The sequence below is a fragment of the Salminus brasiliensis genome, chromosome 7, assembly GCF_030463535.1.
Source record: "Salminus brasiliensis chromosome 7, fSalBra1.hap2, whole genome shotgun sequence".
In the NCBI taxonomy this organism is placed as follows: domain Eukaryota; kingdom Metazoa; phylum Chordata; class Actinopteri; order Characiformes; family Bryconidae; genus Salminus; species Salminus brasiliensis.
The window spans coordinates 39,799,162-39,824,856 of record NC_132884.1 but is presented as its reverse complement, the minus strand read 5'-3'; the positions used below and the strand labels follow the sequence as shown (position 1 = coordinate 39,824,856).

The window sequence follows — 25,695 nt, the reverse complement described above, 5'->3', positions numbered from 1 at the left end:
CGCAGCAGCACGGCGTCCAAAGCCCAGAGTGAGCGAACCACCACTGCTGCTTCTCCTCCTCCTCCTCCTCCATCGCGGACCATGCGCCTTGCGCAGGACTTCGCACCACGCGGATCTTAACAGCGTCCTCGTGCAGAGCTACGCACGGTACGTACAGGTCGTATGGAGCTCAGGAGCGACGTGATGCGAGCAAACAGCACATCGCTTCATTTGTGGATTTCCACCATCCGTTTTTGACGTTTTGGTTGCGCGAGGACCCGGGCAGGCGCACGAGCAGCAGGGGAGAGAGGACGCCAGTTGCAAGCCAAAGAGGTATACGATTTTTACGCATGCTTATTTTGGGGTACAAAAAACATGCCCTGATGCATGCAGCGTGCATGGGTTGTGCTAAAGCATGGGCAGCCCCCCCACCACCATGCCAGGCAGCCGAGGCATGCTCATTCGATTGCTGCTGGTTAATATATTTCCATTAGGAAGAGGGTATGGGTCATAGCTATCAGTGCATCTGCCACAAGTTTCCATGCATAAATCCCACAGATTGCTTAAGAAATCGTCGCTCGAGGGATGCGCAGGGGTGCAGGCTGGCCATGCGCTCGTCGTGTAGGCTTGCACGGTCGCGCTGTTTACTGCGCTTGCACCGCAAGGGCGCATCTGCTGTTGCTCTACAGATGTTCAAGGGCAAAACGAGAACACTTTGCACGAGCTACGATCTGGTCTTAGGCTTTAACTTGCAATGTACTCCATATCTGGTGGATTAGATATTCACTAACTCTTTAAAGAAGACCCTTAAACAGGTTCCAAAAGCCTCTGTAGCTCGTGATTCTGTGGCTTTTACCTCCACCGTCCTATCATTGGTCACCCAACACTTTCTTCCCCTGCTAATCTTCATTAAGACCCATTCACACACTCGTTTTACGCAAAGCAATGGTAAAGCGCACGGTGGCCTGCGGAGTGTTGCAGCAATTGCAAACTTTCATCTGCAGGCTAACGCTGTCTAGCGCGCGCCTGCGTTTTGGATTAAAAAAAAAATCTAATGTGATTTGCATGCAAATGTGATGGCACCCCAGCAGATGTCTCGCTAGATGCGAGAACTTTGCAAGAAACAGAAGAGAAAAGGCGCAGACAATGAACACGGGAAGGCGTGTTTAAGTGAAAGGGAAGGATGCATAATGAGTTATGGTGGTGGTGGTGGTGGTGGTGGTGGTGCTGGGGGGGTGGAGGGTGGGTGGGGGGGGTGCTTTTCGTATTGTCCTGTAGGGACGCCTCCCCTGCTTGCAGCTGTTGCGTCTGCAGAGCCAGCAGAAGTTGTAGAGATGGAGGATGGGCATTAGAAACTGGCACTGTGAGGCATAGTTAATGACTGTGTGTGGAAACCAACTACATGAAAGCATATATGGGAGCTGATCCCATGAGAGCTCATCATGTTTGCCCCCAGGACCCAATGAGAAGCTTCCATAATTGTGTTGGTATCAAGCTGGTAGAATGTGAATCATCATATCCATATGTAAGAAGACTGAGAGCTCTTTAGCCACTGCCATCACATAAGTGTAGAACGGGCAGGCGTAGAATTATTAATTTAACTAATTATTTTCTTGTTTTTTATTGGTTTTAATCTTAAAACTACGTTATCTTCTGCGCTGTTCCACTTTTCCAGCAGAACAATTATCATCTACAAAAAATTCACTTCTAAAAATAAACAAGTGGCAAAAAAAGGTGGAGCGATCCCTCATAGAAACCACTTTTCGTTTCCCAAAGAACCATTTACACTCTTAAAAAAGAGGTTCTTTAGGGTCGTTTGACTCTTGATGATAGTGGAACCCTTTCTGGTGCTATGTTGAACCACCTCCAGAAGGTTTTCCACCAATGTGTAGAACCCCTCAACCAGCCAGTTAACTATTAAAGCATCCAGTGGGTTCTTCAAGTAGTCATAGTTCTAGTTCTGTTGTCTTAAGGGTCAAAAATCACCTGCTACTATGTTTACCAACAACAAAGACCCCCTAAAACCCCCTATTTTCAGCTTAAAATTGAATGATGTTCATTGTGTTCATTGCTCAGTGAAAGCTGTACTCCACCACACAGATTACACAGATTGTGTTTGGGCCATTTTTGGCCATTAGGACAAGAAAAGTATAGAGAATTTTAAGGTGTTGGAGGCCAAACCTCACTTGGGGCTTTACTGAAGAGCAGAAGAAAGGAGAATTCCTTCATCTCAGCGAATCAGCGAGTGAGGTTCTTTTCTCATGGGGGTTGAATTGTACTGGACATTTCTTAGCCAGTTCAACCTACAGAAATATACGAAATATGTCATATGATAACAATCAACAGTGCAAAAACAACACTGCCAATGCTCAACCTCAGACGTACTTAAGGACATGTATTAAGCCTAGTCTAGGGCTAATTTGAAGAGCCAGTAGTGAACCACCACTGGAAATTCTTAATAGTTCATATCTAGGATTCTAGCCTTTATTTTGTGTCGGGAACACTGATCCTTAAACTTCTGCCTGCCCCACTTTCAGCAGTATGGGTATGATCATCTCGTCCAGAAACCAACCTCGAAAAAAATACGAAGTGAAGCGGTAGAGGAACCATTTTTGGATCCCTACATTTCATAATAATGTACAATAGTGGAAGAGCACTTATGGACATATCTGGATAAGATCATCATCATCAGGATCTCTTATCTTTGATCCTGATTTTTATTTATCTATTTATTTATTTATTCATTTACATTTAAGTGTATTGATTTGATTCCTTTCACTTCCATGTACATTGCCCTGTTTGCTAATCTGAGCTTTGTTACCCCTGTACAGGTGCAGCAAAGGATTCTTTAACCCCTTAACGCAGAAAGGCTTATTACTCTCTAAGGTGTATTACTCAGTAACTGCAGGCACTATTCTTTGGTAATAGAAATTCATGGGCTTTTTAAGGGGTAAAGTGATGCCAAAAAGGAACCATTTTTGATTCCATAAAGGACCGATCTGTAAAAGCTAACCTTTAAATGTAATTAATTTTAAGAACCTTTAAAATCTTTTACAAGAAATGCTATTGTGTGGAAGCAAAGACATTACTAAAAGAACCCACCTTTATTTTTAAGAGTGTAAAGAACCTGGGAATAGTTTTCAAGCCATTAAACAGTCCCTTTTAAAGTTTAATGAATCTCCACGTCATGTAAACAGGCTTCTCCTAGAACCGTACACCCAAGCCAAGAGCCTTTTAGGAAGTTTTATTGTTAAGACTGTAAAGTGCCCAGTAAAGGCAGCTCACCAAGAATTCAGACACGAGTCTCACTGAACAGCAGAGTCAGAGAGAATTACCCAGACTGATACATAGAGAGCGTTTGGGGCTGCTTGAGTGTACAAAAAATATGGGTTTGTATGTGTAGAATCGCCAAGGCCAGCCAGAATCCAGCTACGGACACTCTGAAAGAAGAGGAAAAGTGGAGTGTGGTGGCAGCACAACCCCAAGATAACTTCTTTACGACTTTTGCCTTTCATTAGGGTAACAAAGATCCCTTCTCGCCCTGTAAATCTTCCAGTGAGCGAGCTGGATGACAAAGACACATCAACACTTGTGAGCGTGTTTGCATTCGCCAGGCTGGGTTGTACGGAAATACTACATGCACTACAATACCCATCACCAAGGGGTAAAGGCGGGGGAGGAGTTTTATTCTATTACACCCCCCCGCCCCTCCTTTCCATCCCACCCTTACTCCCCCTTCCAAAAAGGAGGAGGGGGACCAACACATGAGTCTTTTGTGTGAGTTGCAAAGATAAGGAGGGAATAGGCCAGGCAGCTGTTTGAGTAATTCAGCGCCTATAATCTGGTTAAGGAATCTTTCTGCAGAGTGTAACTCTGACAGCAGGCGAGGGAAAAAGAGACACAGTGGGGTTCGGGGCCGGGACACTGTTGTGTGTACTGTAACTAAATTAAGAACAACTAAGAGCATGAAAGAGCTGAGGTTGCAGCACTATTGTTCTGCTTTATTCTTACGTAATCTTTCAGTGGTTTGAAGTGGTTTGTAGAAAAATGCAGATACTGTGGTTATTATTATTGTATATAGGAAATTTTCCACCAAATGTGCCACCATAAGCCCTATACCTGTCTTTATTTGAATGGAGTTCCAATACAGGGGCTTTCCACCAGTTTTTCCCCCAAAATTTCAACATAATCTGCACAACTGCTTCAACAATCCAAGTGCAACAATCGCTGGACAAAACACAAACCAGAGGAACCATAAAAACTAAAAAGCTAAAATACAAGAAAGTAAAAACGATGGGCAGTATCAAGGTCGAGGACATGTCCATATATTGAACAATACATGGAAAAAAAAATGTCATTATGGTGACGGGCCTGGCTGTATTCGTGCTGTGGTCAACCTGACCCATCGTTGCATTCACCACCACTGTAAAGAAGTCAGTGTTCGAGTTAGAGTCAGTACGTTTCTCTACAGTCAACCACAATTTCACACTAAAAACGCCACTCGGAATGACTGTTTACATCTCATCCGCTGGAATTTTGAAGGATCAGTACAACAGATCAGCCTGAATGTAACAAATGGAGGGAGATAAAATAAGTCGGTTTTCACCCAGGATGCTGACTCATGCCCAAGTCAATCAAACCAAAGTGATCGTCTTTGCATGATGGAATTTTAGTATCCTTTTACCATCAACCACATCACCACTTCTCCTGATGTTGAAACCTCATGGTGCACAGTGTTTAAAGCCTCCAGAGGGTGTCTAGAGAAGGTTCTTGGGAGTTTGTATGTTCTGCAGAACTCTTGGAACCGATAATGCTGGAAAAAGACTGGCGTTGGATCTTTGGGGGGGCCCTCCGGGCTTGTAGTTTTACAGTTCACTCCGCACACTTAGCCCCCTGCAGTAACTCTGGAGGCCTCCTAATGATCTGGAATCAATATTTGTATTTCAATAATAATCCCCATAAAAGAAACGCATCATCTGTGATACCATTGCTTCACTAGTCAATTCTGTGGAGTGTTTTAGATCCCAGACAGTTGATCAGACAGTCTTCGATCGACGTTGGACAACATCTAGCTTGAACATCTGCATGCTTTGCCTCCACAGACCTCCTTTCATCCTGCACTAGAAATCAGCTAACATACAGTACAGTTCTCTGGAAGGGTGGCTGGGATCTGTCTGTCCAGGCGTTACTTTACTTTGGTCTTTTGAAGATAACTAGAATCAGTGTTTACACGATATGGACAAAAGTATTGGGACACCTGCTAATTTGTTGTTTCTTCTAAAATCAATGGTATTAAAAAGTGTAAAAAAAGAGCTGATCCTGCTTTTTTTGCAGTAACTGTCTCAAGGCTTTCTACTTGATTTTGGAGGAGCTGTGAGGATTTGATTGCAGTTAGCAACAAGAACATTAGTGAGGTCAGAATGTTGGATATAGAAACATATTGGATGTAGAACACGGTTCCACTGCTCCACAGCTCAATGCTGGGGGGCCTTACACCCCTCTAGCCCACATCTGGCATTAGGCAGCATGATGCCAGTAGGTTCATGTTTAGTCCTATTCTATTGGCAGTACTTCTCTACAGGGACTAGACAAGCTGTGTGTGCATTTCCACACCTGTGTCAGCAATGGGTGCAACTTAGCCGAAAGTAGCTGAATGCATGCATTAGAAGGGGTGTCCACAAACATTTGGACATATAGTCTATTGCCAATTTGTTTCCCCCTACAGATTATCACCTATTTACACAGAGTTGGAGACCTAGACACGGCTTCCCGGGGCAGTGGGGATGTGTTTGTCTTGTTAAAACCACAGGTGGGTTTTTTTGGAGAGGATGCAGAAATGCGATGTCTCAGACTTTTTCTGCTGATGGCTACACTGCTGTTCAAACAGTTCTCGCTAAACCGTGGTGTATTCAGTGTACTGGAGCGTACCCTCTTGCCTGTCTTGCTTGTTTCATTGTATTTGTCTTTAATAGGTCTAAAAGTTACGTCTCTGTGGTGCAGCTGACAGTGGATATAAGTAATGTGAGCACACTGCAGAGGAAATTGCGGGTCCCAGATGTTCTGAGTTTGCGTATTTTCGGCTGTGAACATTAACTTAGCGTTTTTTGCTGTTTATTAAGGTGCTGAGATGTGCACATATATAACATACTTAGAGTTGAGAGTCATTTGGATCAGAAACTCCGTGCTTTATTAGATGAGCTTGCCAATGTAGAATTGTTGTGATTATACAGAGCAGCGTTGTATGTTGTTGGGCTTTAACTGTGACATTAAAATGCACAATAGCGGCTTTAATTGGAGGGTATTTACATCTATACTGTGCTTTAAATGGTTATTTGATGTCATAGAAGAACTACTTGTGGTTCCATAAAGAACCTAATTGAATTGATCATTCATCAGCTTTGTGTTTCAGTCATCAAGGTCCTACTATGTGTTACTGAGGGGCTTCGAGGGGCTCAGCGGTCTAATGCGTCTAATGGGGGTTGTGAGTTACAATCTCAAGCCCGTCCCATCAGCAAAGCGGCATTGGTCGTGCTCTTTCCAAAAGAGTAGTTGGCTTGGTCTCCCCTCATCACTTTTAAAGCAGTGTTGGCGAGCACAGGCGTCTGTTGGCTGGTGCGGTGGAACCTGGTGCTTTCCTCCAATGCCTGGCAATGCCACTTTCATGGCAGTTTGGAAAGAGGCAGGAGGGGCTGGTCCGTTCTTGGCTTTGTTGGCCTTTTTCCCTGGACAGTAGAGACAGTTACTCCTACAAAATCTGGAAAAGCCCTTTTTAATACCCCTGATTTCAGGAGAAATGAAGAATGAGAAGGTGTCCCAATACTTTTGTCTACATAGTGTATCAGCTATGTCCTAATAAACATCGTAGACCACTTATCTAACATTCACACTTCTTCGGTCCTCATTTAGAGAGACAACAGTATGGGATGGAAACTCAAAATGGGAATTCTGGACCGATATTCCAATATTTGTGTGCATTCTAGTAATTTTGTACATCCTTATATATTCCTGGAATTCCCATATCGAATTTCCATGCCATGCAGTTGACTCTCTAAATGACGGCCCATCATTATTAACCAACCAGGCATTAGGTATGTCTAAATCAGCCGAAACAAGGACACACTTGGTGAGCTTCACAATAGTGAATAGCTTCACAAAACCTCAGCTAGTTTGAATAGGCTAAAAATTCAAAGATATCTTTACATTTAGACTCTACTAATAAGTTGACTATGATGAGGGATGAGTTGGAGGGTAGTTGGTGATCATCCAACATTCTGACCTCATTGATGCTCTTGTTACTGAATGCAAACAAATCCTCACAGCAGTGCTCCTCCAAAATCTATTAGAAAGCCTTCTTCCCTGGGCAGTAGAGATGGTTGCTCCAACAGAAGCAGAACAAACCCTTTTGATACCTTTGGGTTGGGCAGAAACAATGAATGAGCAGATGTCCCAATACTTTTGTCCATTTAGTGTATCTATTATCTACATTTACATTTATGGCATTTAGCTGACGCTCTTATCCAGAGCAACTTACAAGGTTACTCGTATTACAGAGGTCAGAGGGCCAATGTAGTGTTAGGAGTCTTGCCCAAGGACCAACCAGGCATTAGGTATGTCTAAATCAGCCGAAACAAGGACACACTTGGTGAGCTTCACAATAGTAAACAACCTGGCAGACCTCAGAAGACCACAGTAGGAGATGAAGGACATGTGACCGATGATGGTATCAGCAGGATGGATTCTGAAATGTACAGAAGTGTCTTAGATACTCAAACTCACATAAATGCCTCACTGGCAGGCTAGCAGAACCCCTCTGTGTTCTGGTGCCGGTGGTGGTGGTGGGGATGGGGGAAAGGGGTTCCTCAGGCAGCAGAGTATTAAAATGCCAATTTTACGAAATGATCTCTAAATTTGTCAGACTCTAAAGTGTTCCTTGGAACTGATGCCGTCCATCAGTGTGTAGACTGCTCTGCCTATCTGGATACCAGGATGCTCTGACGGTTTATCAAGGTTAGCCAGAATAAGCAGCATTGTTTAAATTGCCAGCAGGGATGAGCGTGTAATCATTACTAGGATGCTTGGATCGTCCTGTAACAGTGGTAGTGTTCAAATTAGGGACATCTAAATAAAAACTTCAACATTTACCAGGGGTGCATTCGTCCGTTTATTCGTCCGCGGAGTCAGGCGGGGCCGTAAGATGGAAGTCCACATTTCCTGCAGGGGACAGCGTGGCGTCTCACTCTCAAATGCCAGATGTTTCTAATGGCGCCAGCAGAATTTCATGGCTGTCATTTATGATTTAAGGCGGAAGGATGTAAAGGAGGACGGACTGGGCAGCAGACAGCCGTGGTCTGGTATACCAAGGACTGGCCTAATGAAGCTTGATTGGCGTAAATAACAATTAATTTGCTCTCAGACTGGAAGAGGAGAACTCTTACCCTTCAGATATTTACTAGCCAATATTATAGACTGTTTTAAGAACCACCCTTTTGATATCTTGTCTGAGGTTTAGGTGATATGTAGTGCTGTGATGAGTTATGTCTTTGAAAGATGAGCTTCTGTACCCTAATAAATAAACCTGCCAGAAAGGGTTCTTTGGAGCGGTGCCATAGAAGAACCTCTTTCAGTGGATGGCTCTTCTAAAGCCTTATTTGAAGCCCTAGTTGAATTACGTTAACCGGGGAATGCCTATAAGAAACACTTGATATTGATTCATAAAATTACGCAAAAAGCATAAGCAGGTGTCTAGTACCTGGTGTGGGCTAGATGTATAAAACCCCCAGCATTGAGCAGTGGATCAGTGGAACTCCATCCAATACATTTACATTTACATTTAAATAATTAAGCAGACAGTCTTATCCAGAGCGACTTACAAAAGTGCTTTGCTATTTACCCAAGAAAAACCTCAGCTAGTTTGAATAGGCTAAAAATTCAAAGATATCTTTACATTTAGACTCTACTAAAACAAGTCAATAAGTTGACTATGATGAGGGATGAGTTGGAGGGTAGTTGGTGATCATCCAACATTCTGACCTCATTGATGCTCTTCTTACTGAATGCAAACAAATCCTCACAGCAGTGCTCCTCCAAAATCTATTAGAAAGCCTTCTTCCCTGGGCAGTAGAGATGGTTGCTCCAACAGAAGCGGAACAAACCCTTTTGATGCCTTTGGGTTGGGCAGAAACAATGAATGAGCAGATGTCCCAATACTTTTGTCCATTTAGTGTATCTATTATCTACATTACATTTATGGCATTTAGCTGAAGCTCTTATCCAGAGCAACTCAAGGTTACTCGTATTATAGAGGTCAGAGGGCCAATGTAGTGTTAGGAGTCTTGCCCAAGTACTCTTATTGGTGTAGCGCAGCATAGTCACCCAGACTGGGAATCAAACCCTAGTCTCCCACATGGTGTGGTAGCTCAGTGGCAGGTAGTGGTGTTATCTGTTGCTCCACACCAACCACCATTATTATCTGATACATGTGATCAGAGACTAACTGTGACACATGGAAGCAGCCAAACGGGACATGAAATTAGCCTGGAAAAAAACATCAGAGATCATCAGAGCAACATAAAACAGCATGCAGTTTAGTCTGTAATTTTCTCAGGGGAGGAGGAGGAGAAGGAGAAAAACACAGACATGGCCGATCCGGAGGGAAGAAGATCACAGTGAAGGGTCCTGTGAAAGTAAAAAATACCCTACGACTGAATATTGCTTAAGAAACACTTTAGTAAATGATATGTGTGCCTGTAAAGGACCTTTTTATTTTTTTAAGATTAAAAAACATCTAAGTAACAGAAATATTCTGTAAAAATAAATATAATAATGAAAATGTAATAATGATAACAACAAATTATGAAGAATAATTATTATTAATAATAATAATAATAATATTGACAATAATAATAAATAAGCCTACTAGAACCATTCCAGACCATTTAGGGACTTTTACTGTTACGAAATACAGCAATAGCATGATTTCCATCCCTGTACTTTGTTTACCCTGTATTTTAGCACATTAAATATGAATGACCTGATGGAAACAACACATATAGAACATAATTGACAGACTGTACATTTAAAAGTTTGTGCACTTGCTTGAGACGCATACATTTCCATACATTTAAATACATTTGAATACATTTTAATTCGCTTAAATTGAAATGTGATGAATTGCAATGGAAACACAGTCACATGACTGATTAGGTGTTTCCAGAGGAGGTGATTCTTTGTCTGTTGGGAGAGATCAGAACGTAGCGAGCATCAGCTCACGGATCTGCCAGTGTTTCAGTAACACTCACAGTGTTAAATGTAACGCTTACAGTGTTGATGGAACACCGGCAGATCTGCTGTGTAGATGCCAAGCAGACACCTGGCTTTAACAGTGTAAAATACAGCCAACAGCATCGAGAAGCTGCTCTGCATTAGAGACTCTCTTAGGCTTTATGAGCATAATGTAGGCAGTCCTCTTGTTCGGAGCTGGAGATTCAGTCATTCGAACCCTGAATGGCAACTTGGTAGACAAGGTAATTCAATGATAGAAAAGCAGCTTAATGCAAGATTTGATATTTTTTGCTTCTGGGCTCCCCCTACAGTTGTGGAGTGTAATTCACTTTTACTCCACTGCTGTAAATACAAACTACTCATTGAGCGCCCCCTCATGGGCAGCTAGCAGTACACATGCATTTCTGGACAAGCTGAGAGATCCAGAAGGTAGAGAAGCATGTTGGCTGAGGCTGTAGAGTAATACTACAGGATTTTACACTAATATGACTCTATGGGTTACGCAGCGTTACACAGCAGCAGTTCTGGAGAGAGGTTCTCCTCCTGCAGCTCCACCACCAAACCTCCATAGTGCAGTAGTAGCAGCGTTCCAGCCCGGAGTGGGAATGATAGAGACGCCGTTCTCCCTGTTACAGTCCTGAAGCTGGTGATTTAAGGAGAAAATGCTACATAATGTTGCATACATCTCAATAAAATACAAATTTATGTCTACTGAGTGATTTGTATTTAGGCCTGAACGAACAGATAGCTCTCCGTAACCCTGATTGGGTCAGTTCTAGCCTGGAGCTCTAAATCTACAAAAGTTCTAGGAGATGGATATCGCCTAAGTGAACGCAAACTCCTCCTCCATCGCCCCATATATGTACTCTCCAGCAACTTCGCAGCTTCCACCACCCTGTCTCCTCCCTTCTGTTTCATCACTCATCTAAGTCAAAGGGGAGGGGTGGGGGGCAGGCTTCACAACCCCTCGAGAAGCCGCCCTACTCTCAAGCCGTACCATCTCCTCGGATGGGGTCCATACTAACAAATTGAAGCTTAACAGTTGCTCTTTAAGACTTCTGTTAACACCGCATGCCGTTATCTTAAATTATGATCTGTGGATTATTTGATCCGGCTTAGCTGAAGGTTTTGGCCCCACGCTGTGTTAAATACTAACCTCAAGAGCTGAATCTGAGATTAACCTCAATATGGGTGAAAATGACATACGATGCAATGTGAGAATATCTGTGCCTGTTGATGCGCTCTGAATGATATTTTGAACATTTTCTAAACAACACAATGCTGAACTATTGCAAGACCAGACGAGCAGAGCAATAGGAACGCTCTAAAATAACACAGAAAACAAATTTATTATATTATTTATTATATAATATTGATTTTAACATCATTTGAAGTTTGAAGTGTTACATTTTCATAATGCACCAATAGCTGAAAGCAATCAAATTCTCACAGCAATGCTGCTTCAAAATCTAGTAGAAAGCCTAACCTCTTCCCTGGACAGTAGAGACAGTTACTCCAACAAAAGCAGGATCAGCTCTTTTAACTTTTTTTAATACTGTAGCTTTCGGAAGAAACAATAAACGAGCAGGTGTCCCAATACTTTTGACCATATAATGTATATAAAAATTAGAAGTGTCCTTTTTTGTCCTCAAAAGTGTCCTTTTGATATTTAGTCACTTGGCAGCTTAGATATTATTAAATAATAATAATAATTAAAAAAGAAAAGAAAATGTAAGTTTAATGGAATTACTACTTAATGGATTATTTTTTTTAGAACTATAATATCACAGTCAAATACAAAGGTTGGGCACCGCTGGTCAGATATTATGTTCTCGAAGTATTGTGTGTCTTCTACAGGGCATGTTTTAATGCGAAATTACCATTTGTTATTAATTTAACATAATAGTAATGCATAGAATATGTCTTCTACAGGGGTTATGGCACACTCCATAGGTTATCTTATTTTTTATATATATTAAATATTTCAAATAACCATGCAGAACAAATCCCGTAGACAATTTCTTTACTTTTTTCACTTACAAAACCAACAAAACATGACCTGTCGTCAGGGTTCTTCATATAACCAAGCTCGAAAAAAGTAAAAGCTGACACAGTGACAACAGTGCCATCAACAGTGTGAATGAGTGTACTGGCCTTGAACTGGTTCTCTAAATTCCTCCTGATGGTCAGATTGACTCACATTAGAAATAAGCTTGAGGAAAGGGCAGGCCAGCTGCCGCTGGAGAAAGCCACCCACGCCGTGCAGGAGATGATGTGTTTTATGAGATGAGCTGGTTCTTGTGGTTCTAATCACCTCTCAGTTCAATTTGACTTGATGTGTCTGCAGTCAGAGGAGGGAGATCAGGGCTCTCTCATTTGTTTCCACTGTCCCAGTGAAGAAGTTACTCACAACAGCCGCACCGTGTTCCCTCTACTCATTCGTCCAGGACTGGGAGTGAAGCACTGCCTTCTCTCCAATCCCTTCTTCACTGGTTTATTCCAGGGAGACTCCAAATCACAGTAAAAGTCATATACCATCACGGTCATGTCAATATCAACTCCTAACTGTGAAGAAAGCAGACCTTTAGATAGTGTAAATTTCATCTTTAGATGAGTGGACCAATAGAAACGATCCAAAGTGACACAGAAAGCAAATTTATTACATTATCTATTATATAATATCGTCATTGTCCTGCAAAAACCTTGTATTTTTTTACATTATGACATAACTTGAAAGTCGTATGTGACCACAATGAGAAATGCACTATATGTCCAAATGTTTGTGGACACCCCTTCAAATTTGCACCCATTGCTGACACACACAGCTTGTGTAGCCCCTTTAGAGACAAAGTACTGCCAATAGAATAGGACTCAAACATGAACCTGTTGGCACCATGCTGCCTAATACGAAGCGTGGGCTAGAGGGGTATAAAGCCCCCCAGCATTGAGATGCTGTGGAGCAGTGGAACTGAATGTGTTCTCTGGAATGATGGCGGTGGTGCTCCATCCAGTACGTTTTAATGGGATGAGTTATGGAGTTGGGGATGATGAGGTGGGGTGGTGGTAATCATCCAACATACTGACCTTATAAGCTCTTGTCGCTGAATGCAATCAAATCCTCAGCAGTGCTCCAAACTCCAGAATCTAGTAGAAAGCCTTCTTCCCTGGACAGTAGAGACAGGTACTCCAACAAAAGCAGGATCAGCTCTTTTTAATACCCTTGGTTATAGAAGAAACAATGAATGAGCATGTGTCTCAATACTTTTGTCCATATTATGTATATAAGAATTAAGAGAATTTTCTAAATGTCTGGCTGATATTCAGTGACTTGGTAGCTTAAATCAGATCCTGGCAATTAATAATAATAATAAAAAAGTTAATTTAATGGATTAATTATTTAATTCTTTTCATTTTCAGACCAGCTTCTATGGCAGAACTGAAATACAGTTGTTTATTTCTTAACAGGCAGCATTTGGCATGCTCTAAATCTTCCTGGCCTTCAGCTTTAATGCTCTTGCTGCTAGTATGATTGAGTCAGCATTAGCACCATATGGGACAGCAGATGCCCCTGCTCACCATTCAGGTGCTCGCTCTGTCTAAGACGCGATAACGCACAAGCTATTTCCGAGTCCTTAGCTTGAAATGGAGGCTTGCATGTTTTCTCCCCTGATGCTTTCATTCGGAAGATCAAAATATCCCTGCAGAGTTCCTGTAGCCTCAGCAATGTAGGACAAGACACATTGCCTGCTCCAGATTGCGCTCTTTATCCCGAGCATTTGACTTTGTGGCATTTTTTTTTCCCATGCCAGCAAACTTGGCTTTGTAATGTATGCATATTAAGAAAGGAGACAATAGAGGTGAACTGCAGTCATGCAGTAAAAAATAGAGTTTAAAGTCTTCGATAGTAAATGCATTTTTGGTGCCTACATTCCACTTTGCTCCTCTGCTTCAACCAGCTTACGCAGCTTTTGCCCTGTTCATTGTTTAAGGATGACGTCTTCCCATTTAGCCTGCATTCACACAGCAGGTAAAGTGACCCGAATCCAACGTCCCCACCAAATCCCATCTTACTAATGTGACCAATACCTGACATTCGTCTGGACAGTTCATGCTCCTAAACTGAAGCGCAGGTTTGGGTTTCATCTTCTCCAGCATCACTGGAGCCATCAAGGAAATCCAGTGATTGCTGACCGCTGGTCTCATCACGAGAATGCATTCAAGCTTGCTGTAAAATGGCCACGTTATTCAGCCACGCCCATTTCTTTTGGTTTGCGTAATTTTAAGCTTTTAATGCTGCTGCAGCAGCGCCCTCCTGTGGCCGCATTCGGATATGTCTTTAGAAATTTCGTCAAACACTGAGTGGTAACGATATGGGCCTCCTAATTTAGCTTAAAGAGAGTCCCTCACCCCAAATATTTATGAGATCTGTTTCCTCCTTTACTGCTATCATCCATTTTCCCTAGTCCGAGTCCGATTCCCAAGTCCGATCTGGCGGTTTCATCTTCTCCAGCATCACAGGAGCTATCAAGGAGTTCCAGTTATTGCTGACCACTGGGCTCATCACCGAGAATGCGTTCAAGCTTGCTGTACAAAGTAAAAAAATTGGCTTCCATCCTTGGTTTCTTTAAACTTCGCTTTTGAGCTTTTTATTTTTCTTTTGATGCAGCTGCAGCGTCCTCCTGTGGCCGCGGTGAGATATTTCTTTAGAAATTTCTTCAAACACAGAGTGGTTACGATATGGGCATTTTAATTTAGCTTGATCAGAGTCATCACCCCAAATATATATGAGGTCTGTTACCTCCCTCACTAAGTATCCATTTTCCTTCTCCTCAGTGTGCATGGAAGACGCAGGTCAAGCTGGATCGTCGTAAAAAAAGCAAGACAAGACAACCATGTGTGTTGGATCATGGTTTGGCCTTCACCTTCATCCCACCCATGCACACTAGCGATCAAACACACACAGTGACAGTGAGCAAACACATGCCTGGAGCAGTGGGCACCCAGGGAGGGCCCAGCTTGCCGAGCCTGGGTATCAAACCAACAACCCTCTCAATCAGTCAATAGCCCAGTGCTCCAACAGCTTAGCCACCACTACCCCTGTGAATTCTGCATGAATTCCGTGAATCAGGCTGGAGTCGCATTGCCGTGGATCGGATATGTTTTAATAAGAATTTCGGTATGAAAGTGGCCCAAATCAGATTTGTTTACCTGCTGTGTAAATGTAGCCTTAGATCCACCTTGCTGAGAACAATAAATGACTTTGAACTTCCTACTGCCGCCTTGGTTTAGTTCAACAATTTAAGTCCCAATAAAATCGGCAGTAGTCGTGTCTCTTAACTGGTTTGGATTCAAGCCTGAACAAATCAATAGAGCACTAAAACTGTAGCGTTCGTCTCCTCTCCTCTCTCTCTGGAACAGCTGTTCCAGTCTCTGTAATATCTCACGCAGTGTTTACACGTCTAATGGTTTAATTGCTTGAAGACTAATATTTCTCTTCCTCCTTTTTTCCTCTTTCCATTTGATCTGCCTTGTTGAGCATGTCAAATTACTTCAAACAAAAGCTAGCAGCTTGTAAGGTGTGGAGCGTTTACAGACTGTCCGTATGTTCCTGCCCTGCTTCATTGGATTCTGTTCTTTTTAGAACAGTAAAAAAGGGTTCAGATTGTCTGTATTATCATTAGACTTGTATTTAAAGGCCAGATTTAAGTACAAGTCTAATGATAATACAGGCAATATGGACATCCTCATATATGAATAACTACAGCAGTTAGTAGTGAGAGTCAGAATATGCAAATGAGCTATAGTTACTTTTTTGTGGTTATGGGGCACAAAACAAACTCTTCCGCTGAGCTTCAAATAGGTGAAAAACAAAGCTTTGACCCTATATGGGCAAAAGTATTGGGACACCTGCTCATTCCTTGCTCTCCAACTCATCCCAAAAGTACTGGATGGAGCACCATCCATTATTCCAGAGAACACAGTTCTTCCACTGTTTCAGTGTTGGATAGGCTTTATACCCCTCTAGCTTACGCCTGGCACTAGGCAAGGTGCCAACAGCTTCATGTTTATCTGCTCCAGAGAGTCAATCTTTTATATTGGCGTTATTTCTCTACAGGGTCTAGACAAGCTGTGTGTGTGTCTGTGTGTCAGCAACGAGTACAACTTTTAATTGGAAGGGGTGTCCACAAACATTTGGACATGTAGATTATCATTTAGACAAAGTACATTAAATGAATCAATAACAGCGATGACTAATGTTTAGGCTTGGCCCAATCGTCATTGCTACACAACCTTGCCAGACTAGCAGGAGCCATCATTAAGAATGCAGTAGCAACATTTCATACCGTGAATACTTAAGTATCTAAGCTTCTGTAATGGTGCTCGGAGAAGCTAATGATCTGCTCCTCATGGCTCATAGGAAAGATGAAAGTGCTCAATCGAATTTGATCTCAGTCCAAGCTCTCCCACTTCTGACATGTGTTTTGTATTCCTTATGCAGAACAAGCACCTGATTTAGCATTGCTGTTGTGGCTTCAAGTGATGATCATGCATGTTTCAGAGTGACCATTAATCACTGTTTTTATTCCAGATAATTAAGCAAATTAGTGAGGTCTTTTATGGACCAAAATATGACCATTATGCCAGTGGATTAGTCGTTTAATATCTCATATTATGTATTTTTTGTATTCTATATCCTGACATGAGTTCTTCTGTTGTTTTTTCAGATCTATTCCCCAGTCCTGATATCAAACTGCAAGAGAGATTCCACCCCATACAACCCCACGGGATATCTACTCCTTTGAACATCTCTGAAGTTTTTTGACTCCACTGCGCAAGTTTTCAGAGGATAAAAGCTTGATCCAGACACACTTCTAAAACACTTGATGAAAATCTTACCACACTATCCCAGTCTCTTTGCTTCTCTGGGAATCCAGACCATCTTGGATCTAAGAGGATAAATACTGACAGTGAAAATGTCTAGAGGGACTGCATTCTGTATTGTGCAGAGCCAGCCTTGCTTGTTTCTTCTGCTGGCAGCACTTACACTGTCCTCCGCCGAGGCTACAGAGTGTCCCCACCTATGCGTGTGTGAAATCCGGCCTTGGTTCACACCCCAGTCCACCTACAGGGAAGCGACAACTGTGGACTGCAATGACCTTCGCCTTACGCGCATCCCTGGAAACCTGTCGAGTGACACTCAGGTTTTGCTTCTGCAGAGTAACTACATTGCCAGGACCAGCGAGGAACTGGAGCAGCTCCTGAACCTGACTGAGCTGGATCTTTCCCAGAACAACTTCAGCAACATTCGTGACATAGGTCTGACTAACATGTCGCAGCTCACCACACTCCATCTGGAGGAGAATCAGATCGTGGAGATGCCTGACTTCAGCCTGCAGGACCTTACGAACCTTCAGGAGCTTTACATTAACCACAATCAGATCAGCTTCATTGCACCTAATGCGTTCGCCGGTTTGCGCAACTTACTGAGGCTCCACCTGAACTCCAACAGGCTCAAGGCCATCGACAGCCGTTGGTTCGATTCCACGCCCAACCTTGAGATCCTAATGATTGGGGAAAATCCTGTGGTTGGCATTCTGGATTTGAACTTTAAGCCTCTGGTTAACCTGAGAAGTCTGGTGCTGGCAGGGATGGAACTCACGGATATCCCGGGCAATGCTTTTGTTGGACTGGACAATCTTGAGAGCCTCTCTTTCTATGATAATAAACTTGTGAGGGTGCCTCAAAATGCTCTGCAGAAACTGCCAAACCTGAAATTTCTGGATTTAAACAAGAACCCTGTGCACAAAATCCAGGAGGGAGACTTTAAAAATATGTTAAGGCTGAAAGAACTTGGTATTAACAATATGGGCGAGCTTGTCTCCATCGACCGCTTTGCACTGGACAATCTCCCCGAATTGACCAAACTGGAGGCCACCAACAACCCCAAGCTTTCCTACATCAGCAGATTATCGTTCCGTGATGTGCCGTCTCTTGAGAGCCTCATGCTTAACAACAATGCTCTGAACTCGCTCTACCTGGCAACAGTGGAATCCTTGCCTAACCTGCGGGAGATCAGCATCCACAGCAACCCACTGCGCTGCGACTGTGTTATCCAGTGGATGAGCTCGAATAAGACCACCATTCGATTCATGGAGCCTCTTTCCATGTACTGTGCAATGCCACCCGAAGTCAGAGGCCAGCGCATGAGAGAGGTACTTTCCCACGAATCTGCTGACCAGTGTCTGCCCATGATCTCTCATGACACCTTCCCCAACCACCTGAACCTGGACATCGGTATGACGGTGGACCTGGACTGCCGCGCAATGGCCGAACCTGAACCTGAGATATACTGGGTGACTCCCCTAGGTAACAAGGTCATGATGGACACTGTGTCTGATAAGTACCACTTGAGCAGTGCAGGAACCCTGCACATATCTAACATTCAGGTGGATGACTCTGGTCACTACACATGCGTGGCTCAGAACACGGAGGGAGCGGACACCCGGGTGACCGCAATCCGCGTCAACGGTACTCTCCTGGACAGCACACAGCTCATGAAGATCTACGTCAAGCACACAGAGTCCCACTCCATACTGGTGTCCTGGAAGGTCAACTCCAATGTGATGACGTCCAACCTGAAGTGGTCTTCTGCCACCATGAAGATCGACAACCCCCACATCACCTACACAGCCAGAGTCCCTGTAGATGTCCACGAGTACAACCTCACACATCTTCAACCAGCCACTGAGTACGAGGTCTGTCTCTCAGTCTCCAACATCCACCAGCAGACCCAAAAGTCTTGCGTCAACGTCACGACCAAGCACGCCACCTTCGCCGTGGAGATTTCCGACCAAGGCACCAACACGGCTCTCGCCGCTGTCATGGGAACGATCCTGGCCATCATCAGCCTTGGTTCCATCACCGTCTACATTGCCAAGAGATGGAAGAGGAAGAATTACCACCATTCCCTCAAAAAGTACATGCAGAAAACCTCCTCCATCCCTCTGAACGAACTCTACCCACCTCTCATCAACCTGTGGGAGGTAGACAGCGAGAAGGACAAAGACGGCTCCTCGGAACCGAAACCCACCCAAGTGGACACAACGAGAAGCTACTACATGTGGTGAAGCCCATCGGGACTGTTCTTTTAGAGCACAAAGACACACCTTTTGCTTATTTGTGCGAAAAAGGAAGTGGATTCTTTTCTCTGCTTTGCTTACTGGAAGCAACTATATGAACTGATATCTCAGACATTTTAGTAGAGCGTATTGCCTTTCCCTCTTCTTTGACTCAACTTGGCAGCTTGGTTTAGTTTCTGAGACATGTTAGTAGCTGTACTTTTGTTTGGTTTTATTTTTTGGGTTTTTTTTTTTGTTCACTATATTTTAACGGCACAGCATAGATATTGTCAAAGATTATTTTTTGGGTCGATTAATGCTGTAGCAGTAAGTTTGATCCAGTATCGATATGTCTTTGGCAGTATTCATAGAGAATGCAGAGTTTCCTTCTCTCTTTTGTAAAACAGTTTAACTGTTGTGCACTGAAATATATTAACACTTTTGTCCATGGACTCCAATGTAAGCTGACAAGGTGAGTTTAGACTTGATACACTGTCTATTGAATAATGTTAGCAAATGTTCTGTAATGTTGTATCAACTATAATTTTTCTTTTATGTTCTATTCGATCCAACATCATGTTTTGATTTAGAACTTAAAGGGATGGTTCAACATTTTGAAATGTAATCCAGGGTTTCGACATATCCAACGCTAATGACTGCATGCAGTCTGAGTGACAACGGTGTCATTGAATTTCATTATTACAGACCTATTATCGGTTATGCATCAGTTTGAGTTTGAGGTGAGATCCTTTACACTTTGTCAGAAGTGCCATCCACCCACCCCGGGAGAGCACAGCCAGTTGTGCAGTCTCTGACTCCGGCTACCGATGGCAAAGTGGCACGGCTCTGACCCCCTGGGCCATTGTGGTAGCGCATTAGACCACATGGCTTTTTGGAATCTTCGGTTGTCAAATACTCAGTGCATCCCTAATCATAATCTGACTCTGGGTAAACCGGAAAATTGGAATTATTGTCAAAATGTTGAACCGTTGCTTCAAGATTGCAGGTGAGAATTGTATACCAGCAATAGAAATGTGAATGTTTAACAATTAGGTGAGTAGAAAATAATGCTTTTTTATTACTCTGATATTTCTTTTTTTTATTTGCTAGAATCAGTTATTGATCACTTGATTTGTTGTGATTTACACATGCAAAATATGTTGCATATTGAGGCGCAAACAAAAATAAAATACAGTTTTGTTCTGATATTTTTTATACAATGATTTTCAACCAAAGTGTCATTTTTCCTATTTGTTAGCATCACTGGAGCAGGACTTTGTCGGAAAGAATAGAATTTATAAAGGTTGTTAATCTTTCCTTTCATTACGCGAAGGAGGAGTTCATTTGTAGGAGTGCAAATAACTAGATGAATGAAGATGGTGTAAAATTTCAATGAATTGCAAACACTGGTATATCAGAAGTCTCCTCTGTGCTCATGAATTGGAGGCGCTGACAGGGTCAAGGAAAGCAATTTTGAGAGTAAGATTAAAGCCCCATTTTTCTTCAGTAATCGCCTTGAGGGCAAATTATTAATCAGGGTAACTATTTTATGAGTGATTTGAATTCTTGGAGTCTTTTTCAGAATCATAGATAATTAAAGCTAATGAAATGTTACTTTTTATGGACATTAAGTTCTCAAAGTTGGTGGTTAATTAAGACCCATATGGCGGTGCACTGTCACAGATAATGTTTAATAACATTAGCTCCTCCTGCTTCTATTTAAAGTGGAAGACGTCACTGAGGAAGAAGCTGAATGATCCAAAGAAAAATTTGACACCAAGTATGTAAGAGCGCCCGTATCTGCATCACCTTCCAATCTGCAGCTTGGCCATTTAGGAACAAGATACCACTGTAGTAAAACTGAAGCATGGCATCCCATAACCTCTGAGAAACCGTCAGTGACTGCTTAGTTAACCACAACTTCACCTAACACATTTAGGTGGCTACTGGTAAGTACCAGGCTACCAGTTTATGAACAGTACAGTGCAAACCTCTTCAGCATCTGAGAAAATGATACATGCACCTTCTCATCTGGGCAGTTAACAGTGTTTGTCAATCCAATAGGTCAATACACCGATTAGCCATAACACTAAAACCACCAGCCGCCCAAACAGCTCTGAAACGTCAAGGCATGGACTCCACAAGACTTCTGAAGATGTCCTGTGTTATCTGGCACCAAGACATTAGCAGCAAATGTCCGGTAAGGTAAGGTGGGACCTTCATCGATCACATCAGTGGGCCTTGAGCACCCACAACCCTGTCCCGACCCTTTTGGTACATACTGACCACTGCATACCAGAAACAACCTGGTATTTTTGAGATGTTCTGACCCAGTTGTCTAGGTTTGGTTCTTGTCAAAATGTCTCAGACTCTTGGGCTTGCCCATTGTTCCTGTGCTGTCCATCACCTTCAAGAACTGACTGTTTACTTACACTGCACATCCAAATGTTTGTGGACACTCCTTCAAATGAATGGATTCAGCTACTTTAAGTCACACTCATAGACACAGATGTACAAATGCACAGACCGAGCTTGTCTAGTCCCTGTAGAGAAGTACTGCCAATAGAATAGGACTCTCTGGAGCAGATAAACATGAGCCTATTGGCACCATGCTGCCTAATGCCAGGCGTGAGCTATGGAGGGGTAGAAAGCCCCCCCAGCATTGAGTTGTAGAGCAGTGGAGCTACTGCATTCTCTGGAATGATGGATGGCGGTGCTCCATCTAATACTGCTGGGATGAGTTAGGGAGTTAGGGATGATGAGGTGGGGTGGCGATTATGAATCAACATCCTGATCTCACTAACGCTCTCGTCACTGAATGCAATCAAATCCTCACAGCAATGCTCAGCTCCAGAATAAAGCAGAAAGCCTTCTTCCCTGGACAGTAGAGACAGTTACTCCATATAATGTATATCCACCCCTTTACAGATGCCATCGTAACCAGATAACCAGTGTTGCTTACTCATTCATCTGTCAGTGGTTTTAATATTATGGCTGATCGGTTTATTAATTCAAGTGCCATTTTTCTGCGAATGTTGAATCACAGTTTTTATTGATTTTGCTGAATAAATTAAAACCTCAACCACAAGCAGTCAGTCAGTCTGGATTTCCAGTGGCTTTATTTCCAAGGAAATCTACCCTTTTGGGATTTCATCATGTGGGGGATGGGGTCTAATGGAACTGTAGTTTAGTAAAATCCCTTCCCCTTAAAATCTCATTCCTCTGAAAAATAATTGGTTCAGATTATCTCTTATCTCTCGAAGCCTGTCCACAGTAGTACATGAGGCTGTTAAAGATAATATGTTATATATTTTCTAATGTAATTAACTACTCATTTATTCTTTTCTAACCAAACTTGCTTCTGTTTTACATTCCCTGGCAAAAAAAAGCATCTGAGGTTCTTAACCATCAATGAAACCCTTAAAAACCTTTCACCTTTATCCAAACGTAGAGTAGCCCCCCCACCCCCCACCCCAGACAATCAGCTTTTATTTACACTGTCTCCAGTGACCATATTACAGAATCCTGTGGTACGTTTGTTCTGGTGGAAATTTCCATAAACCCAGTGAGGTCTTTGCTGGAATATTAAATAGCAGCTTGGGAAGGGCACCTCCTTGAGCTGTTCTGATCTTTAACAGCTTTCCGTTGGCAACCAATACCTCTGACTTTATGCCAAGTACAAAGGTGCTTTCATACTGACATTGACGTCCTCTGAGGGGTGCCATGAAGCGCATCTATTTGAAGACAGGCAAATCACTGGGGAAATGCTTGCCAACCCACTAAGACAACACACAGTCGATGGAGCAGAGTGATCTCTGCTTGCTCTTTTAACCAAACCGAGCCTTCTAACTCAATGCATTAGCTGCTGAAATGAGAGCTCACTTGCACCCTGAATATTGTCAGTCTGTATGCCGATACAGTTGCTTACAATGTGCTAAATTTGCCAAATAGCGGTTCATAATCTTGCAGTAACTGCACTGTGCCTGCCCTCAAATGTATAAATAGATGCTGTCTGACTAAAGCAGAATTTTAGAGACTGTGTACCAAAATATTCTAGTCTCAGATACCCCGGCTGTAGCTGATGAGCCGAAACATGGTTGGCTAATGTGGCTAACAAACACTAAACACCTAAATCCTCTCTGAAACTACATGCACTTCTCACCAAACACATCCAGGACTTAGTTATGATTGCACAGACTTATTCATGTGGTTTAGTACACAGCATGACCTCCAGTGAACTATAAAAATGATTGGGCATTTGCATATTTATGGAAAATAATTGAGTGAGCGTTAATTTCTGTTGTTGTACATTAGCATTGCAGCACCAGTGCTAAACTAAGAAGCCAAATGTGGACACTAGTCATGTCTTGGTGTTACAGTGTGATGAGCTTGATAGGATATGAGCTTGATAGGATATACAAACAAGTGAACAAACCAAAGACTGAAGCTAACAAAGGAAACAAACAGAAACAGAACAAAACCATACAGACTAAGCTAACACACGGCAAACTGCCATGATAATGCACACATGCACAAGACCAGAGAGGTACGTATAGGAAGGAAAACACCTGGGAGTAACAAGGGAGCATGGTTACAAAGGAGACACAGGTGGGAACACTGATGGAGAGGCGGGGCTAGGACAGACATGACACAAACAGAGCCTCCCAGTGCTTGGGAGCACATGGCAACACAAAACGGAGGCAGACATAACAGAACAGGGGCAGGCATGACACCTGGCTTAATAAGAAATAAAATGTTTTAGATTTATTAGCATATTCTTAGATCAGCCATAACATTAAAACCTGAAGTGAGGTTAAGTGAATAAAACTGATCTGGTTCCAGTGGCTCCTGTCAAGGGGTGGATATATTAGGCAGCAAGTGAACAGTCAGCTCTTCAAGGTGAGATCTGAGACACTTTGAGCCAACAGGAGCCATTGTGATTGTGATGTTCTAGACGACTGGGTCAGAACATCTGCGAAACATCAGGCAGGTCTTGTGGGGTGTTCCCGGTACTAACGAAAGTACTCCACCTTACAGGTTACAGGACTTGTAATGGATCTGCTCATAAAGTCTTGGTGCCAGATACCACAGGACACCTTCAGGTCTCCAGGTCTTGTGGAGTCCATGCCCTTGAAGGGGAAAGCATTGTTTTGGCAGTTTGAGGGGAACCTATACAACATTAGGTTTTAATGTTATGGCAGTTTTTTAGTTATTATATTTTAGATATGTGAACTGTGCAGATAAAAATAATAATCTAAATGATTAATTAATTAATTAATAATTATAATAATGAATACTTATAATAATGAATAATTATAACAATTAATAAATAATATTAATTATTATAATATTAAATTAAAGTTTTCTCCTTTTCTGTACATTTTGCAACCTTAAAAACCCATTTTTTAAAGAATCATGGATACGATCAGTGTTCAGGTATTTGAGGAATAAGAGGGTACCATGCTTGCCCTCCTCGTAATGACCGCCACAAGGCCGCCCAAACATCAGGAGTGTCAAACCTGTGAAAGGCTTAAAATGCAGCATCTGTTAAAGGGCTTTGTTAACATGTGGGCTATCACCTGGCTGTGCCAGAGAGTGCCACTAATTGACAGGTCATCCAGGCTGTTGTTTGGTGGTGCTGCCAAAAGGGAAGTAAACGAGTTCTTAATGCAGCAGGAGGTGTAGGACGTGTCCTCGGGGACTTTTTCGCTGATTTGTCACAGCTCTGCTGTTATGCTGATGCCTGTGTTCTGCAACACTTGGTCAGGAAAAAATAATGCTCTGTGCCTTAGCTGCTCTAGATGATCCAATTATAATAGACACGTATTGGTTTATTAAACAAACAAAAAAAAAACATATATCTCATGAACTGAAGTCTCATCTTTTCTCATATGAAGATGCTGCTTCCAACAATGAGATGAATGCAATAATGGGATGATGATTATGGGCCTGTACGGTCCTGAATAACTGTATCTAAATCAGCATTTTAATCAAACTAATGGATTTATCTTATGGGTGACACTGTGGGAGCAGTTAGTGCAGGAGCATAAGGAATGGCTGGCTGGGGTCTGAATAAATGAAATGACCTTTAATGCTCTCCCAAACAAGATTTTTCAATTAGGACAGCACTGTCAGATGAGCCTCAGCAGCTTCAGGTTGAATATTTTAAGCCAGCTGGCCCATATAAATGGACATAGTTATTTATTTATGAGAGCATTTATGGGACATGAGCCTAATCTTCTCAAGTGTATATATATAATCACCATATATCATCCCTTGTATGCATATGTCCAAATATTTTTGGACACCTCTGCTA

At 42.5% G+C, this 25,695-nt stretch overlaps 1 protein-coding gene across 1 annotated transcript; it reads left to right on the top strand.

Moving 5' to 3' along the window:
• On the top strand, window positions 1–20,602 carry lrrn1 (leucine rich repeat neuronal 1). Its single transcript, XM_072683198.1, has 2 exons — window positions 1–312; window positions 16,986–20,602. Exon 2 carries the CDS (start codon window positions 17,235–17,237, stop codon window positions 19,386–19,388), a length of 2,154 nt encoding a protein of 717 aa, XP_072539299.1. The 5' UTR covers window positions 1–312; window positions 16,986–17,234; the 3' UTR covers window positions 19,389–20,602.
• The last annotated feature ends 5,093 nt before the right edge of the window (window positions 20,603–25,695 follow it).

Coding starts and splice junctions, on each gene's coding strand:
- lrrn1 (XM_072683198.1), top strand. CDS start 17,235: ATGTCTAGAGGGACTGCATTCTGTATTGTGCAGAGCCAGCCTTGCTTG.